This window comes from Canis aureus, chromosome 6, assembly GCF_053574225.1.
Source record: "Canis aureus isolate CA01 chromosome 6, VMU_Caureus_v.1.0, whole genome shotgun sequence".
Taxonomy (NCBI): Eukaryota; Metazoa; Chordata; class Mammalia; order Carnivora; family Canidae; genus Canis; species Canis aureus.
The window spans coordinates 7,609,103-7,629,030 of record NC_135616.1 but is presented as its reverse complement, the minus strand read 5'-3'; the positions used below and the strand labels follow the sequence as shown (position 1 = coordinate 7,629,030).

General features: G+C 42.7%; 1 protein-coding gene across 1 annotated transcript in view; it reads right to left on the bottom strand.

The window, feature by feature from the left end:
• Nucleotides 1–19,928, bottom strand: part of LAMA1 (laminin subunit alpha 1) — a 156,199-nt gene that overhangs the window by 33,604 nt on the left and 102,667 nt on the right. Inside the window, exons 30-41 of the mRNA XM_077900013.1 lie at nt 19,152–19,273; nt 16,532–16,618; nt 16,040–16,233; nt 15,509–15,651; nt 13,183–13,272; nt 11,418–11,529; nt 9,810–9,972; nt 4,849–5,059; nt 4,538–4,654; nt 4,269–4,432; nt 2,260–2,395; nt 1,459–1,552 (exon numbers count right to left, since the gene is read on the bottom strand). Coding sequence (XP_077756139.1) covers nt 1,459–1,552; nt 2,260–2,395; nt 4,269–4,432; nt 4,538–4,654; nt 4,849–5,059; nt 9,810–9,972; nt 11,418–11,529; nt 13,183–13,272; nt 15,509–15,651; nt 16,040–16,233; nt 16,532–16,618; nt 19,152–19,273 — 1,633 coding nt within the window. The remainder of the gene's footprint in view (nt 1–1,458; nt 1,553–2,259; nt 2,396–4,268; nt 4,433–4,537; nt 4,655–4,848; nt 5,060–9,809; nt 9,973–11,417; nt 11,530–13,182; nt 13,273–15,508; nt 15,652–16,039; nt 16,234–16,531; nt 16,619–19,151; nt 19,274–19,928) is intronic.

The following is a 19,928-nucleotide window of genomic DNA, read 5'->3' as shown; positions in this document are numbered from 1 at the left end:
CCCCCAATATTGAAATTTTTCCAACAAGTCTTAGCATCACTCATTATACATATTAAGAGTGTTTTCAGCTTGCTTGGTCTTTTTTTCCTCTTTTGCTTGTTGCACTTCTCCCTAATAGTTCTTCTTAAATTGCATGTCCAATTTAATTAGAGCTCAGTGAAGACTTGGGTTTAAATCCCGCAGTCTTAGTCACTAACTTCCTGTCCACATCTAAATCTTATCTATCTTTCTGGGTTGTAAAACATTGTTGTGCTTGAGAATCTTGCCTCAGGGCACCCCTACTCCCCCTCCCTACCCTCTCACCACAGGACAGGTGCTCAACTCAGCCTCCTTCAAGTCTGATCAAAGCTGTTGGATCAAAGCTTTTACTTTTAATATTTCTATTCATAATACATAGTCATGTCTTGATGCTGGACACATGGTTAAAAAAATGAATTATGGATAAAATACCTGATGAACACAATGGTTCTGCCCACAATTTTAATTGCCAGAAAGTTGATTATTTGGTGGCCTCTGACATACCTTTTGCCGTGTAAGCTGAGACCACAGCCCATCAATACTGATGCTAGAGTTTGTGTTTAAATTGCTCTATGATCCAGCATTAGGGACTTTCTCTAGCGTGAGATGACGACATAAATTGTGTCACTCACAGAGAAACAAAAAAATATGCATACATCCGTGCCCTTGACTCAGACAGCTATGGGTGGATCCAGTACTGGGCATGGAAGTGGTCTGAAAGGGCCTTTGTTTACAGCCCACTTTCTAGTCCTATAAAAAAGGACTTGATATTTTTGATCTATTAGAATATATTAAGGTGAAAAGTATATGTTCTAAAACTCGTATGTTTTTCTCATACAACTGATTCCTGCTGCCATTTTGTGTGGTGCTTACTGGACCGGCAGCCCTTATATATGCCAAATCACTGCTTACTGAACCCTTCAGGAAAAACTAACCGCATAGGTATTTTTGTTATGAAATTGATAAATCTATTGTGATTGAAGTCAATAATGATTTAATGAGAAGCTACCATGAAGTTAACATTATATTAGCCCTGTTTGGCAAAACTGGCAAAAGGAATATATCACACATAATACAACTGTTCAAGAAACTGTGAAACAGTGCAAGATGAATAGAGGAGAACATGAAACCAAAGAGAACTTGACACACACTGTGCAATGGTGACAGCCCACGAGCTGAAGCCATGCATGGGGGATTTAGATACAGAGAAGGCTTAATGAGTCTATGGGAGACTAGAGGTACCCACACATTAAGAGATAGCACTAACACAAAAATTTAAAAATTTAAATTATATGATGTTTCTATGATAGGAAATTGGAATGTCACTGTGACAAAGGATTGTTCACTTTCAAATTGCTCCAGGAAAGGAAAATGTTCCAGCAGTATGCTCAAGATTCATACTCACTCTGCTCATAGATCCAGTCCAAGCTAGAAACTTACCTTGATGCTTTCTGCTCAGGCTGTTGCCTTCTTTTAGAAATCTGGAACTGCGCTGAAGAGCCACTTTCCCATTAGAAACAAGGGATTCTGAGAACTGGGAAACAGGACAACTTAAACAAGGCAATGGGGGTGGAGGAGGGGCAGGTGGCCTCTCACTGGAGATGGGGACAGCAGCTCTATCAGAATAGCCTCTGGTCTAGTTCCCAACATGGGAGTTCACTAGATAATGGGTAGGGATGATTTAAATTGTCTTAATTCATGGCTGAGGAGAAAGAACACATTTTTAAATATATGAAGACAAAAACCAGACATTAAATGAAGATTTCTCCAGAGATAAGAAAGGAAGTCTCAAGTAGATATCAGGGAGCATTATCCTTTTGCTATAAAAAATTGTGAGATTTTCCTCCTTTCCACATCACCAGTCCCTAGTCTTCGTAAAGAAGTATTTATGACCTTAAAGGGTGCCTAGGTGGCTTAGTCAGTTAAGTAGCTGGCTTAGACTCAGGTTATAAGTCAGGCCCTCTCTCTTCCTCTGCCCCTCGCCCCCTGCTCATGTGTGCTCTATAAATAAATAAATAAATAAATAAATAAATAAATAAATAAAATCTTTAAAAAAGAAAAAGTAGTATTTATGACCTTAGGTAATGAAACCCTATATCACATAATGCCAGAGACAAATATCGCAGCAGACAAGAATGTGGACAAGCATGAATTTAAGCCACAGAATCTCTGCTCAGCACCTTCTAGAACAATCTCCCACAGCACATAGGAAAGGAAGGCAGCCCCCAGGGCATCTCTCACCAGGCTCGCTGTAGTCACAGTCTTGAGAGCATCTTCTGCCACTTTCTCTGACTCTTCAATCAGGCTCCGGATGTTGGAATGGACGTGGGTTGCGCTGGTGGCATTCAGGGACACATGTCTAACGCTGCCAAGGCCACTATGTAATCAGCATATTTGTGAATATTAGCAGAAGCCAAATGGGACTTGCCCCTTATTCCTGAAAGCTCCCTAGTTTCTACCCTTGGGAAAGTATTAACAGGGAATAACTACGTAGGGATTCTTCTGACTCCAAATGTAATCCTTGTAAGCGGTAGCTATAGTGTCACCGTAACACTCAGAAGTGCTGCTTAATTAACACCCGAAGAAGGGACTCTTGACATTTTCCATGGTTTTAAGGGTCCACCAGTTTCCGCCAGCTGCCCGCAACATTCTTTCACTTCTGTTCCACCCCCCTGCATAGTCTGGGGGGCTGCCCTGCGGGTTTGCATTGGCTGCAATCTCTCCTGCTGCATACTTGCTAATTTTCGAAAAGCTTCCCTAAGCATATGTAAGGATGTCGAATCCTGTTCCCCAAAAGGCACAGGCCAAGTTGATGACATTCACCAGAGGTCTTGGAGGAGGATTAGATAATATTTCAATCATCTGAACTTCACTCTTACAAGTGGGCGAATCACTTATGAACCTGCCAACTGGTAATGGTGCAATTTCATCCAGTTCATTCTATCTTGAAAATGAAATCTGACAATTGACACATCTTTGCCTGCTGAGTAACTCACTTCATTTTCTTCCTAAGGCTATCGAGTGGAGTGATTCCCAAACCAGACACCAGCAGTTACTACTTGATTGGCAAGATTGGGTGACTTATAAATAAAAGATAATATTATTTAATTTTGTGTATCATACCAAATTGCTCTTACTATTTGTGCTAGGTAATATGGGTTCTGTGCTGGCTATGTATGTAAGGCAGATTTTTTTTTTCTCTTTTGGGAAATAATGAGGGCTGATGAAAAGAGAGAGGCTGAGATTCTATTTTCTATTACAGATTCTTATGGCGCGTGTAGGCGGTAATACTCAATGCGGCACATGATTTATACATTCTATCATATCATTTTTAATTGCTTTCATTGTGTGAGCTAATCTTTTATGGCAGCATTACTCAATCTTTTCCCTCCCACAAAACACACCCAACACACAGCAGCATACAGCATATTCCCAGTGTGCCCAGACTTTTTCTACCTTGACCTGGAACAAATTTTAAAGAAATAAACTTACCAATTAACTTACAATATCCTGTACATCTCCGATAAGGCTGAAACACTAGTTCCTTCATTAGCTGTACATTAGATAACATGGGGATCTTTAAAAATATGACAAAGCCCAAGTCACATCTAGACCAATTAAGTCACAGCCTTTGAGAGGAAGGCGGGCAAGGGGACAGATGTCTCCATATTTTTGAGGTTCCCCAGGCTATTCCAAAGTGCAGACAAATTTGAGAACCACTGTACTCATGTCATGCTTCTCGTTTAGAGGCACTTTGTAACAAGCTGAGCACATACTTAACAAATGCTAAAAACATATATTAAAATAACTGTAAGATAACAATAGACCTTCAGGAAGTCAAAAATAAAGGGGATTAGCGTCTTCCAGTGTGGGCAACCAAACCTCCCTCCACGTATAAAGCCGGCCAAATCACACACTCCAGAAGGACGGGATCTGTAAAGAAATTGATGGCTTCGTTCTGTCCAACCTAACAAAACCCTGAGGGCTTAGCAAGGCCTTACGGGCTTGATATCACAGCTAGTATTTGTTTTACTTGTCTCTGGTTCAGCACGCATTTTTCTTTCACATGCAGAAGGAAAACTAGCGTTACCGGACATGGGAGGAAATCCTCTTTGCCACGCGAAGAAAATAGGAGTCTTCATTCATAGACAAAGGAAGAGGGACTCAACACCGTGACCAGAAGAGCCCTTCTTACGCTCTTTGCTCAATGGACCACCTGCCCTGGGGTTTCCTGCAAGGTGTGCTCTCACCTGACCAGGGCACCTGCTAGTCTCTGGAGCTCAGCTGCGTGGTCCTCTGCTCTGTAGACAAGGTCAAGCACTCTCCTTTTGGACATCTGCATGACCAGATCATCTACATGGTGCCTGATTTTGGCAGTCCACAGAAGTAGCTCATCCCGGTGGCGCTCTAACTGCTACATAGAGAAGTTCGTAATGTGAGTATATATGCATCTGTGTAACAGTGTATACACATGTGCATGTGTGTGAGGCGTGTGAAGATTCTCTGAGCTGTAACTTACTGCCAGGGCATCTCGTGCCACCTCTGAATGAGTAGTGACAGCATCTAGCAATCTTCTCCCTCTGGCAATTAGCATCGAGGTCAAGTTTTGTTCTTCTTGAACACGTAGCTTCTTATCCTGCGGCAAAAATCATCTTTGAGGAGGCTTCAGAAAGCGAGCCAGCTTCTGAATGTTAGTGCCTGACACTACGTCCTGCAGTTAGTACGTGGGGCTCAGTTTTTTAAAAGAAGCCAACAGATATTAGTGACATAGGAGAACGCGGCTCCCTGCTCTCACTGAGAAGGAAGGAGACCATCCTCAGGAAGACTCACATTGAACTCTTGCAGGTTGGCCTGGGCAAGGTGCACCAGGCGGTTGCTCTCCTGGGTCTTCACCTCTGCCTCCCTCACGAGGTCTCCGGCTGCCTGCAGCTCACTGTTGTGTTTTGAAAGGAGGCTGCTTGCTGCTGCTTTTAATACCTCCAACTCTCTCTGTGGCTCTTGGCAATTCTTCTGAATTTGTAACAATAAATCTTCAGCAGCCCTATTAAATAGAGACGGGTTATGTCGTAAGTAAATGAACAACGCTCATTTCATGAACTGATAGTGAAAGAATCTACATTTCCATACCTTGTGTCTTCTTGCAACCATAAGTGGTACATCATCACCTCTTAGACAAGGATGTAAGTTTTTGTAAGTTTTCTTTTTTTTTTTTTTAAGACAGAGAGAGAAGGTGCAGGGGAGGGGCAGAGGGGGAGAGAGAAGCAGACTCCCCATTGAGCAGGGAGCCGGACATGGGCCTCAATCTCAGGACCGTGCCAGGATCATGACCTGAGCTGAAGGCAGATGCTTAACCACCTGAGCCACTCAGGTGCCCCAGGAAGTAATTTTTCTAAGACAGCAGCAGGCATGGCATATTTACACTTTATCCTCAACAACCTATCTTTATTCACAAACTTAACATATTTTAGTAAAGGAATTAAAAGAAATTATCTCTGTGCATCTGGATGCAGAAAACTGGGGCTACAGTCTGTGACTGATGAAAACTATCATCCTGCTTTCTAGGACAGCAAGAAATTGAAAAGAGGCTATTCAGTGATTCGCTTCATTTGTATGAAGTTACCAATGTATTTATAGGACATAAAGTTTTTTCCACAGTCAGTTAAAAAATGGATTTTATAAAAACTGAAAATCCAAATGCCAGAAAGATCTAATTTGTACCACTGGAAAGAGCAAGCTGTATGAAATTGAAAGATAGCATATTTGCAAAAGAATAGGAAAACCTATCAAATTGCTTGTTTAAATTAATTTTGAATTTAAAGTTACACATGATAATAAAATTTTCACACTATAAACCTTTGTACGGGTTGAACATATCCAATTAACTTCCTGCTTTGTCAGGAGAACTTTGAAAAACTTCATGGGAAATTCCTTGTAAGTCGCTCTCAGCTTTCATAGATATCAGATTGCTGGCCTAGGACACAATAGAAAACATCTTCCAAAGGTATACTTAACTCTGACATGGTTAGAACATCACCAGGAATTATTTGAACATTCTTATGATCCTTCATGATAATAAGATGTCACAGTACGATACAGGCAACAAGAGCTAAAAGTACACAGGAAAGTAAACCCAATATATTTCTAATGTCTGACCATGGATCACTTCATCCCGTTAAACAGAGTATCTAAGAAATTTTAAAACAGAGGTCAATTTTTTATCTATGAAGTGACTTTGCCACCTAAACTGTGATCATTGATATAGTCATCAATGACTTGATAAAGATTAAAAACAAAAAACCTCAGCAGCACTCTTCATTTCTTCCTGCAAAATTTGTTCAATGAATCCAACTATACCAGTGTTTCTCAAACTACATTCCTCCACTGCACTAAAATCCCATGAGCTGGAGGCAGGGTCTGCAAGAAAGAGCACTGAGGTGAAGTTAGGTGCTCTCTAAGTTCCTCTAGGAGATGCACCACGCACACCAGCATACTAAAAGTTTTGAGAAGACTTGCAGTGAAGACCTTGAATCCCCTGAGTAGACACTGTCATTCCCAAACTTATATAGCCACAGGACACATCTCTTTCTTTCTTTCTTTTTTTTAAAGATTTTATTCATTTAAGAAAGAGAGAAAATGAGCAAGAGTGCACACAAGTGGGGAGCAGGGGCAGAGGGAGAGGGAGAACCAGACTCCCCACTGAGTAGGGAGCCTGATGCGGGGCTTGATCCCATGACTCTAAGATCATTGGCCTGAGCCGAAGGTGGATGTTTAGCTGACAGCCACCCAGGTGCCCCAGGACACATTTCTTTAATGAAGTGTCTTTGGAGAGCTCTGGGGACACCAGCATGGAAAACAGCTGGGAAGCACAGCTACGAATGATGATGTATAGTGAGTGTGCGGTAAAGGGTACGGTGTACAGCAGGGAAACAGCAGGCCGGAGTCAGCTCTCCTTTGCCAGCCCTTGGGGAATGTCTGCAAGCATTCCCACTGTTCCCTAACTCATGGGTGGTTCACTGCCTCGACCATTTGTGCAAGCAATGTGTTTTTTGCTGAACGCCTGCTTTCCTTCGGAGAGTCTGGAATTTGGTACGTGCTAGGTAGAGGGTGATATGGGACCAGGTCCCAAATAAAAACCTTGGATGCTGAACTTCTAATAGGCTTCCCTGAGAAGAAACACCCCACATGTGGTGCTGTGTTTACAATGTTGGGGGCAGGGTGTGCTGTGACCCCCTCATGAGGGGGAGAGAGCTTAGGGAGGGCTGTGTGGATTCCTCCAAGCTCCACTATGTCTTCTTCCCTCTGTATCCAGCTCGCATCCTTAATACATCACCTCAGAAATCTTGGCCATGAGTCCTGAGGGCCCTAGGGAAACTCATTATGGCAGTGGTATTGGGGACACCAATACAAGCATGATAAATAACTGGAAGGTGTGGTAAGTATTCTCATTTATAAGAATGCCATACTTCAGGATGCATGACCATTTTCTAAGAGTTATAATAAAAAAAGGTGATGCATAATTCCTAAAATAATCCATGAAATTTGAAATGGCATAAATACACAGGGATTATCTATGGAAAATAGGAAAGAGGAGGCCAGAGAACTCATTTTAAACTTAGTTTTTAAAAATATAAGTAAAATCATGACTAAAGATGGCTTTTAAGTTAAAGAGAGAGAGAGCAGCAATCTCGTGGATAACTTTATTCCAGATAGAAACAGAAGAGCTTCAACAACAGAGAAAGGGTGGGGTGGAGAGCTAGCAGGTGAGGCAGGCCGGGGGGCGCTAAGGGAATTAAGTGTGAGAGGGGCCACCTGCCTTCTCTTCTTCCACACAAATGCTACTTAGAAAATGAACTCTTCCCAATGGATACGAGCTCCAAGTGGGCAAGAAGACTGTTCTCCTTTGTGTCCCCAACTCTTAGCACAATGCTTACCACCTGGGGACTCAATACATTTGATAAATGACCGAATCAATGAGTGAACTGACGTGGAAGGGTGATGGTGGGAGAGGACATCCCCACAAGTGATTCCCAACAATCTCCAGGGGATCTTCATCTTTAATAAGCTCCTCCATCGACTCTGATGTACAACCGAGGGAAGGAACAATGAGAGGACACACCATGCATGGGGGCAGGAAGCAGTGGGACCAGCCAGGGAGCCTGGACAAGCTGGAAATGGGTGGAACTGGAATCAAATACATGATATTTATATGTAATCCTGGAGGCAGCAGGGAGCTAAGGATGGTTGGGAAGCAGAACTTAGTAGCGCTGAGCCTGGAGTAACTGCCTCAACAATGATGGGTCCTGGTAAGACCTGCCTGGAGGTGTGATCCCTTTTCCCAATAGTGCCTACTGCTACCATGCATTTAGGTGAAGGGAGGATGCACAGGAGAAGTCAGGGTCATGGGAACACGATTATAACCTAGCATAGGTCTCTGACCTGGTCATTCATACTCCACCCACCCATCTTTTCTGTACTGGGTCTCAAGTGGTTCTTCCTTCTGTGTTGGGTTGAAAAAAATCACAGGGTTTAGAGTGACACTCAGATTTAGGTGCATGGTCCGGTTTCATATTATCCTGAAGATTTAACATTGGGCAGGGTACTTACAGTCTCTGCTTCTGTTTCCCCAACCTCACAAAGTGGTTGAGAGGATTATGTGACAACATGAGAGAAGTGAAGCCTGCCCTCCCTGGCTCAGATCAAGTGTTCCAAGAGGGCAGCCCTCTTCCTCATTTCCAGGGACCTCGCCTCCTCTGACCTCCCCTTGTGGCGTTTCATGATTAGTTCTGGGCCCTAACCAATATTCTAGTGATTATTCTACTAGTTCTCTCTCCAAATGCCCTCTGACATTTGTTTTTCACCTAACAAATCAACAACAATGTCAAAACCCATATTTGATGATGAAGAAAGATGTAAGCACTGTGTTGCCAGTGAAAGGATAATGGGATTGTTTTAAATTTTTAGAAAATAATTTGGAAATGCAAGTCAGGAGTCTCCAAAGGGCAGAGTTTTTGGCTACATGATTTTGTTTCTTAATATCTACCCTAATAAGATGATAGTGTAAAAATAGAGGAAAAGATTTTTGTCTAAGATGTTCATCACAACATTATTTAAAACACCAAAATGTACTAACATAGGCTAAAGATCACACTACAGAGAATGAGCTTTGATGGCACAGTGTGTAACTGTTTAAGCCCTCCTGAAGATACTTACCACAACCCAGAAGAAAGATGGCTTGAGCTACTTTACATTAAGTAATAACTGTGAAAATGCTAAGAAAAAAAAGCCTGAAAGGAAATACAAGCTCCTTGTGAGTAGGTCTAACAATTCTTTGATCTGTCACTCCTTGTGGTCGTTTTTGGCAAGAGTTTGAGCAACTGAGCTAAATCATTCTGGCATAATGTCAATGTGTCTTAGAGCTTACGGCACAGGTAATAGCCACTAAACTGTATTTTCTTCCCTGAGAATTTACTGCATTATACTTGATCTTCAATAAATATAGCATCATGAGGTTCTTTTGTTCGTGCTAGGTAGAAATGTTCTAGGGTCACCGAGAAAAACCAAACCCATGGCACAAAAATAAATATCAGCACGGACTGTATTTTATTCTGCTGAGAGTGGCTGGAACCCATAGTTTCATTTCTCTGACAATTGAGCCCCTCTCTCACAACATTCTGCCCCCAGTGAGTGCGCGCCTTCCTCCCTCTCCTCCCACAAGTCTTCCCCTCCCTCCAATCAGCATGCAAGCTCCTACCTCTAATTGATTGTGTCATGAATGGTATTTAGAAACTTACTTGAGTTCCAGCACGGCATTTTGGTGCAACTGAGTGAACTGCCTCTTCTGTATGATCTCCAGCAAAGATGTAATATTCTTTTGCATATTCTGAAGAGTAGAACTGGGTTGCTGGAAGTCTTCATCCAAGGTCTGATTTAGAGTTGCTGCTTTTTCAATAACCTCTATGGGGAAAAAAAAAAGTCATCCATCATTTAACGGGTTTCTCAAAAGTGGACAGCACTAGAATGGGAAGACTTAGAACCTCCTTCAACGAGGCCAGCTTTGTTCACCTAAACTGGGTTGAACCCTCAGGTCAGCCGAGGCCAACCCATATATTCCAATGTACTTTGGTTGTCCCTTATCAAAATACTCATGGACTTGATATTACTGGTTTATATAATGCTGGTCTGGCCCAGTATCCATAAACTCGTAAGGGCTGTGGCTGCCATGTTTACCTCAGCATTTCCTGCACCTGGCACAAGCATTTGCACATAGAAGCACTCCGTAAATATTTAGCACACAAATGACCCAGCAATACTTGATACTATTCTTTTTAATAAATTATTTGTTCCAATAATTTCATTACCTTTTGCCCTATAAATTCTGATTCCTATTGGATTTTGTGGTTTTTATATCCTTAAACTATAACCCAACAAGAAAAGCAAGGATGTGTTTCTGGTAGCCAGAAAACTGAAAATGGTACTTTAAAAGCCAGATCAGTTGACACATCCCAGTTGAATAGGACTAAATTAGTCTAATATTGTGGATATACTTTGGGACCACACTGAAGCCCCAAATCCCATCAGCTCCTATTCTGGACAAAGGGGTTGGCGTTCAGAGTTTAGCACAGCTACTCCACAGCATTGCTGCCTTGACATCCATTTTGTTTGGCCAAGCAGTTTGCAGTGACCTTAAACTGACAGTAGTTCCTCATACAAGCTTGTGCTCTAGACAGCCCCGGCAGGGTCACAAGCAAATCTCAGTTCTTGTTATGATTTCCCCAACAGCACTTGTGACCAACAGTCTCCCCTGCCTCCCAGGGCCGTCTACTATGGGCCTCTCCAGTAAGACCTCCATGGGGCTTACCAAAACCCCCCTGCTTTGGTTTGGATTGACCAATCTAGATTTAGCCTGGAACCCCAAAGGACTCCACCAAAGAACCTCAATAAAGGCATGTCCTATTTTCTCTCTCATTGCCTGTACTCCGCCTTGCCCTCCCCTGTGTGGCCCCTCAAGGCACGGCAGGTACTTTCTCCTACACCTGTGAGTCATAACCTTCTGTATTTCATTTTCTCCTGTGGTCCTTTATGGGAGTTTGGCTCACCATCCAGTGCCCTGTGCTCCACTTAATAAGTGTTAATGTGACAAATTCATGACAGGTGGGGAGGCCCCATATCTACTTGACCCTTAGGAATTAAGTATAGGTATTATGAAGAAAACAAAAAAAAGAAAGCATCCATATTTTTAAAAAGACAATACTATGGAATATTCCAGGCCTTTGCCTCTGGGAAATCTGTTGCAAGTCACACACATCTATTCATACATTTAATAAAGTGAATGGGGCTTTTCCTACCAAATAATCACGGACTAGACCCTGACCTCAAACTAGACACTGAGCACACACTACCTTGGATATTCATCTGCAGCTTCTCAGTAAATGTCATGAGGTCTTGACTCTTTTTGAGGATTCTTTCAGTCATCCTGGTTACATTTTGGCTCCTTGTTAACACACTGGTGAGCTGACAGAGAGTAAAAGTCCCAGGTTAGATTGACTTGGAATAATATGCAAGCTTTGCTGTTCTAGTTGTCTCTCTTAAGCAACAAAGTATGTCCCGGAGTGTGGAGTAAAGCTGTACACTGCATCATGTAAGCCAAGGTTAATATTTCAGGGTAGAAACGGACCAAGGGGTTAATGAAACAATTTACTACTCACTCAGTGTGAGAAAAGATGATATATATTTTAAAAGAGTCTAACTGGAACACCTGGGTGGCTCAGTGGTTGAGCATCTGCCTTTGGCTCAGGGTGTGATCCCGGCGTCCTGGGATCAAGTCCTGCATCGGACTCCCCTGCCTGGAGCCTGCTTCTCCCTCTGCCTGTGTCTCTACCTCTCTCTGTGTGTCTCTCATGAATAAACAACTAAAATCTTTAAAAATAAATAAATAAAAGAGCCTAACTGGCAATCAAACCACAAACTCCCAGCGTGTCTCTTGTGAAGACCTTATATTTACTCTAGGACCCAAATGGACTATAGAAAGTAAAATCTTGCTTATTTGTATTGACCATGACAATTTAGTTGACGAGTTAGGGACACAGAGTCAGGCACACTGAGTTTTCTCCTGATTCCACCGGGCTGGAGACCTAGTAGTGCCCTAGCCTCTTTGATAACAGAGTACTATCAACCGTTACCTCATGTGGCTTCATGAGGATAAAATGCCATGATGTCTCTAAGGCCAGCAGCCCGAGGGCAGAGACTTAGCTGCTCTCTGCTGTTATTTTTATTAGGAATATTATAATTTGTAAAAGGAAAGGTTGTTTGTAATTTTCAGGAGTGTAAAGTAACTAGTCCATTTCTAAAAGTGTTTTCTAGTCAAAATCCAAAGAGAATCTTCTTTAATGGATAGAGAGAATTATTTTAATCAGCTTATCATTTCCTACCAAATGTTTGCTCACTGAGGTACTTAAAGCCACATTTAAACCCTTAAACTCTTCCCAAATCATCCTTAATTCTAAATTAAGAGGAGCCAACCTAAGACTTTGGGGTGCATGATTGTGTGTATGTGTATATGTGTATTGAAAGACAGAGATTAGATACATGTATGCCTAGTATAGATACACTCTCATATGCACATCTCTATATATATGCCTATGTGTGGGTGTGCAAACACACACACATGAAATTCAAAAGGGAAAATTACAAATTTGACAATAGGCCTTCCTCACCATCTGCAAATGAGGAGATTCTTTTTGGGGCAGCTAAAAAGCATTCATCTGGCCTGGGCTGAACAGAATAAATAATTCTCTGCTGACATCAAAACAGGCTCACTTGACATTCAAACTGCACAAACCAGTAGCATGTGGCCTCAGGCCTGAGCGTTACTCAGAGACCATACACCCTCCTGTCCCTCAGTTCACAGGAGGAAGTGAGAGGCTGGTGGCAAAGGGATTGCCAATTCTTCCCTTGGCAGAAATGACAGTAGAAATGAAGTCAGGAGTGTCTTCCCACTAAAGCACAGAAAGTGGCAGGGTTAAAACCAATTTGATGACAAAGTACTTGGAGCACTGCTCCTGGGAGGAAGAGGCTGCCCTGATTTAATAGAACCTTCCAGATCGCCCCAATGCAATTGCTTTCAAGGGCTGGGTGGGAAGCAGGTCCTCTATGTGAAAAATTTACCTCCCTTAGCAGATTGTCTGTTTGTTCTGCAACATCTTCAAGCTGATCTCTTGCCAGTTCCTTCTGTGGATTTTCTTTTAATAAAGCTTCCTAAAAAGAACAAATTAAACAAATTGCAGTTTTTCAAAATAAATTTGCTGGTTCTTGACTAAGAATCACTTTTGTTGTTGTTATTCACAGAAGGAAATTCTTCTTTCCCTGAAATTGCATTAGGAAGTCAAATGAATCACATTTACTTAAGTTTTGATTATAGTAACATGTTTCCATACTGCCATTTTTTTACATTACATTTCCAATATAGATATGAACTGTAAGTCCGATGTGTTATTCAGAATCTGATATCGCTGGGGCCACTGGGTGGCTCAGTGGTTGAGCGTCTGCCTTTGGCTCAGGTCATGATCTCAGGGGCCTGGGATTGAGACCTGCATTGGGCTCCCAGCAGGGGGCCTGCTTCTCCCTCTGCCTATGTTACTGCCTCTCTGTGTCTCTCATGAATAAATAAATAAAATCTTAAAAAGAGAGAGAGAGAGAGAATCTGATATTGTTGCAGCCCTAAGGTAAGCCTGGCTTAATTTCAATATCCGAGTCACATAATTATGTTTTAACTATAATTGCTAACATCTTAAAAAAGGCTGACTAGGCTGAAATACAAAAGTATTATATAAAGAAAAGTCTTTATTATTCCTGACAATTAAGTGCTTAATTTATGCTAATACTCCTCTAATTTCATTACTTGTGTGATTTTATTTAAGCCTTATAACAAGCCTATGAAGGGGGCGTATTATTGCATAGGGTCAGGGGAGTTAAATAAGTTGCCCACGGTGGCTGTATAGGTGGAAACAATGGACAGTCTAAGGTTCACCTGTATACTTTACATAAACATAAAAAGTTGCTTAAAAATAATTAACAAAGGGAGGGCACCTGGGTGGCTCAGTCGGTTGGGCATCCAACTCTTGATTTTGGCTCAGGTCATGATCTCAGGGTTGTGAGATTAAGCCCCATGTTGGGCTCCATGCTGGGATTCTCTTTCTCCCTCTGCCCCCTCCCCTGCTCTCTTTCTCTCTCTAAAATAAATGTTTAAAAATTGATTAAGTTGTTTAAATAAGAGCAAGTCAGGTGATCCCTGGGTGGCTCAGTGGTTTAGCGCCGCCTTCAGCCCAGGGCATGATCCTGGAGTCCTGGGATCGAGTCCCACATCAGGCTCCCTGCAGGGAGCTTGCTTCTCCCTCTGCCTGTGTCTCTGCCTCTCTCTCTTTGCATCTCTCATGAATAAATAAATAAAATCTTAAAAAAAAAAAAAGAGCAAGTCACTCAAAAACAGTCAAAATCTAAATCAAGTATTTATCTTGATAAATTTAAAATATAGTTATATTGCTAGGGTTCACACAGACAAAACAGTATTGATCAACTGTGTCTATAGTGAGTGGAAATTTAAATTTTTCTGAGAGTTTTTTGGAGAATTTTTTTGTCTTTCAAAAACATTTTTTCCATCTGAGGAAAAATAATATTAAAAAAAATTCCTAAGAGTTCCCTAACCTTTCTTTATGGCCATTATATCTATAGAGAAAAGACCACTATAAACAGGAACGGATCTAGATGGTTGAAGCAGCCAGATTCACACACACACACCTAAGGAAGTGTTAAGTCTAAGAAAAGCTATTACCTAAAAAAGGCCATTAGGAGTGACTATCCTTTTTATTACATGACACAGTGAATTGATTACCTCAAATTCTAATGTAAAGGTTGTAAGCGAAATTGAGAATCTCATTTTTTTTTCAATTAGAAGTAAAAATGCTGCAGTAGAATGCTGTCTACTAAGCCAATTTCTTAACTTCCCACCACCCCGCTTTTTTTTTTATCCAGGTCTTGTTTCACGAACATAAAACTATGATTTACCCCCAGAGATTTTTAGATAGACTTCTAGGGAAGAGAATCTTCTGTGCCTTATACATTCAGTGAAGAATACATTTACAGAGAAGAGCTGATCTTCAGCATATTCCAAAATTAAAGAAGATACCATCTGGGTTTTTTCCTGTATTTGTATAGGACGGCTGCTTTCAAGTACCCAAAGGTCTGTCATAAAGAGGAGCATGTGGACTCTCTTATCCCAAAAGGCAGAAGGATGGTTGGGGAGGAATTTATATGGAGACATCTGTGGAACAATTAGGGTGGTCCCCCAGGGCACCGGGTCAGCAGGTGGATGATGGAGTCCCCAGTCACACTGTAGGGAAGCCTGGACGCCAGGAATGCCAGGACACTGTCCCCACCGAGTCTCCACCTCTCAAGGACATAGGTTTCTACCAATGTCTGTATTCCCAGTACCTACCCGGAGGTGTTTCGTTGTGTTTTCCAGGTTCGACAAAATTCCATAGGGGACAGGGATAACGCCGGTGAGGTTCACAGAAAGGATGGTGTCACCAACATTACCTAAGTCATTCAGCAGCACGCCTACACACTCATCATCACAGGCTGGAAGAAGAAGAAAGTTGATGTTGGCGGGAGGTGGTCTGCACACTTTCTCGGGGATTTGCACGAGCCAGTTTGCAAGAACAACCTCCAGGGGCAGAGTGCATCACCAGGCTCCCCCATCGGGTCTCGGGCTCCCGGCACCCATGTGACGGGAGGTAAGCAGGAAGGACTGAGCCTCCGAGCAGATCAGCGACTGCCCGGGCGGCCTTGGCTCCGCGTCCGTGGCCGGGACCGCAGCCGCAGGGAATCCCACGGGCACGTCCTAGCAGAGCCCGGCTGCGTTTCCTCAGCTTGTGGACGCGCCTACTCGATCCCACTGCGGCCGTAACAGGCACACAATTGAGAGAGAAAAAATTCTTTAACCACTTAGGAGGAGGAGAATACGCACAAACACAATCGCTTTCCAGGAGAATGTGCCTCGGCTCACACTGCTCACACCGGAGCCCCGTGGCACCCGGCCTGCACACGCACTGCCCGGACCCGCGGTCACAGTCCCCATGAACGGAGCCACTCGGGCTGCAGTCACACCTCTGGCAAGTGCCACCCAGCGCTCGAGGGTTCCCATGGTAGCCTGAGGAGCACCTAGGAAGGGGGAGACACACAGGTGAGGACGGTAGCATCGACACCAGTCAGAGATCCACACCAGCTCCGCTCCGAGGTCAGTGATCCTTCCTGCCCAGTGAAATACAAGGAACGCAGGCCCACTGGCCTCATTCAACCTTCTATGTCAACACTGGCTTGGAACAGAAACAAGGTCCCACACCAGTCACGCAAGTCCAAAATGATAAGGTCTCCTCTCCCAGGTGACACTAGGAGATACGTCCTGTGTATAAACGGGGCAGCCGTGCCTAGCGACCTCCACGTGGCGACCCCAGCATACCTTTCACAGTACTGTCCTTCGTAACCCAGGACACAGGCGTCACAGCGGAAATCGGCATCACCTTCCAAGACACAAGTGGGACTAAAGCTAGAAGAAAAAAAAAAATAGTCTTCTGAATTCTCAGATCTACAACTTCAAGTCTTCCTTATGCAACTTACTCCTCTTTGGATGCATGATGCTGCTCTGAAAGTTAAGGGATTACACCTCACTTAAAAGTGAGACAACTTTTTAGGGCTTAAAATCCAGCAGGGGCAGGGGGGCCTGGGTGGCTCAGTCAGTTTAGCATCTGCCTTCGGCTCAGGCCATGATCCCAGGGTTCTGCTCATTGGGGAGCCTGCTTCTCCCTCTCTCTCGGTCACTCTGCCTACTTGTGTGTGCGCTCTCTCTGCCAAATAAATACATAAAATCTTTAAAACAACAAACAACAACAAAAATCTAGCAGGGGCAAAAATAAGGAAAGCAAACATGTGATCGACATGATATCTATCTCTCATATCCAGAGGAAACTCACTGGACACCCGTCCAGTGAGAATCCTGTGCCCACGGAGGAGAAAAATCAACAGATTGCAACTAATCTGTACACAATCTCACACATGCCAGCTAACTAGTCACCAAACAAGAAAGCTTTCCAGGTGAAGGGTCTTGTTTTGACATTGGAGCACATTGTCCCCTGGCTCACAAGATGGAAAGGGACTAAGCAAGCAGGAAAGCCATGGCTGGACCCTTGCTAGTGACTGGCTGGAATGGAGGCAAGGAGGAAAAGCAGGGGAAGGCCTGCACACAGAGGGGCTGTGATCTGAAACTAAATGAAACTAAAGGTAGGGAGCCATGTGATGTGCCATGCAAAGTGACAAAGCCACTCAAAATTGAATAATCCTCGCAGATCCCCTCACTCAGGGATTTCAGCTCTTGGCTCATTCCTCTCACCACCTCTGCCTCCACATTTTAGATTACCAGTGCTCCTTGCACCATCTAGAGGCTCGGCTGGGTACCTGCAAACTGCTGGGAAAAACCGCGGGTGTAGCCTGGTGTTTTGACCTGCCAACGTTTCCAGGAGTGACACACAGGGTTTTCTATCAGCCCCATTTCAGTTCGGACCTTTCTTCTTCTTTAAAGACTAAATGGACAGGCCTAGTGGAAGCACAAGACATGTAGCAAGTAAAGTGTGTCTGCTATGGTCACTCAGATGCAGAACTCACATAGATAAAGGTTTCTCACCCTTGCAGTCTCTTCCTAATGCGTAAAATTTATTAGTGTGCACTTTGGAGGTAGTTAGAACCTTTTCTGATTGAAGAAGTAAAATATTCAAACCATACACAAATGTGCAAAATAGAAGGTAAAATATCCTTTGAAACATTTCTCTGGGCTCATATAGCCACGGAGTTCTGGATATGGATACACATGGAGTTACAAATTTTCTCCAAAATAGCATATCATATATTCAGTTACATGACTTATTTGGCCATTTCCCCAGTTCTGCACATCCAGGTATACCTTATACCTTCTTCTTCTTCTTCTTTTTTTTTTTTTTTGGTATACCTTCTTCTTGTCTCAGAGTTTGCACAATATTTCACTGTAGGTGTGCACCAGATATACATCCATCAATTCCCTGTAAGTAGGTGTATCAGTCTCCCCTGCAATTGCTGGTGAGTATAAGTAAAGCCAGAGTACATCCATCTTTACATACAAATGCAAGTATTTTCTTTTTTTAAAAAAAGATTTTATTCATTCATTCATTCATTCATTCATTCATGAAAGACACAGAGAGAGAAAGGCGGAGATGCAGGCAGAGAGAGATGCAGGCTCCAGGCAGGGAGCCCGATGTGGGACTCGATCCTGAGACCGCGGATCATGCCCTGAGCCAGGAGCAGGTGCTCAACTGCTGAGCCACCCAGGCATCCCAGTATTTTCATAACATAGATGACAGGAGTGGAATTGAAGAGTCAAAATGTATGATACATATATGATACATATTTAACACAAGAAGTTAAACAGTAGTAATTATAAATTTTAGGATGCTTGCTAGTTTAGAAGGGAAGTTAATAGCACCTCTCATTTGGCACTCACCATCAAGCATCACTTACTTGGAGACAAGAAGAGAAGATTCAAGCAATGATTAGAAGATTTCATTTTAGTGTACCAAAAGTGGGGACTCTATACATGTTCAGTGCCCTGTCAAATATTCTCAGCGATAATAAAATGTTATTTATGAATTACAAGTTCACTTAAATCAGAGAGGACTCCTAGATATTCCAATTTCCACATACAATCTCTGGTTCCTTTGTGTGTTCAGATAATTCTATCTGAGCATCAGAGTTCAAGACAGAGCCCAGCCCTGATGTCATCGCTGGATACAGAGGCTGGAGGCTGCTAATATTCTCTGAAAGTCCTTTCCTTACTTGGATCGAACACCCCAATACCTACACAGATACTTTGCTTTTGAAAAGATTCTCTTTGAATGCTCGGATAATGAACACTTTCTCTTAAACTTAGCCCTTCTCAACAAACGGGGAATATTCGTTAAAACAGGGCACCCCGAGAGCCTGGAAAACGAGGCCGAGAATGTAAGCAGTCCCGGCTTCATTGGCATAGAGGTGCTGGCACACCTGTGCAGGCTCACCTGGCAGGATGGCTGCGAGGACAGGCACACGGAGAGCAGTCGCTGGCTGAGCCGGTCACCTTCCCATAGTACCCAGGGGCACACACATCACAGTGCTCACCGGTGGTGCTATGGCTGCAGTTCTAAAGGCCCATGTTTCAGAAGGAGAGGAAAATAATGGGAAATTGTTAGAAATCACCCCTACATGGTAATACCTCAATAGGCCACTGTTCATGGCAGGTAGTACTTTTTATTTTTAATTAAAAAAAAAAAGTAAAAATAAATAAAGAGAGGAGAGCATTTTTTCTTCATATTTTAAAAATCCTGGAAACACTACCAGCTCTGACCTTCATTCATTATAACAAATATAGCCTTGAAACTATTAATACATTCTTATGGAAAATATACACAGGGCTAAAATATATATTTTATATATGTAAACACATACACACACACACACACACACACACACACACACAGGGCTCCTAAAAGCATCAACTTTCAGTTCCTTAAAACAGGGATCTGTTTTATCTGTTTTTTAATAGTAACAAAAAAACGATTTGAAGCACATTGGTTTTGCACATAGTTGGGGTTCACTGATTGCATGGGAGGTGTTGAAAGAACAGAAGGGAACAGAGAGGATTTAGGAAACAGGGAAGAAATTGCCAGGTTTTCGAGATTCTTACAATTAAGCAAATCATTTCTAGTTACATTTGATGGCATCATTTCAATGACAGGACCTATAATCACGCCACTAAAAAAGTTTTTGAAGCTAAAAGAGCAAGTAATGACATCCAT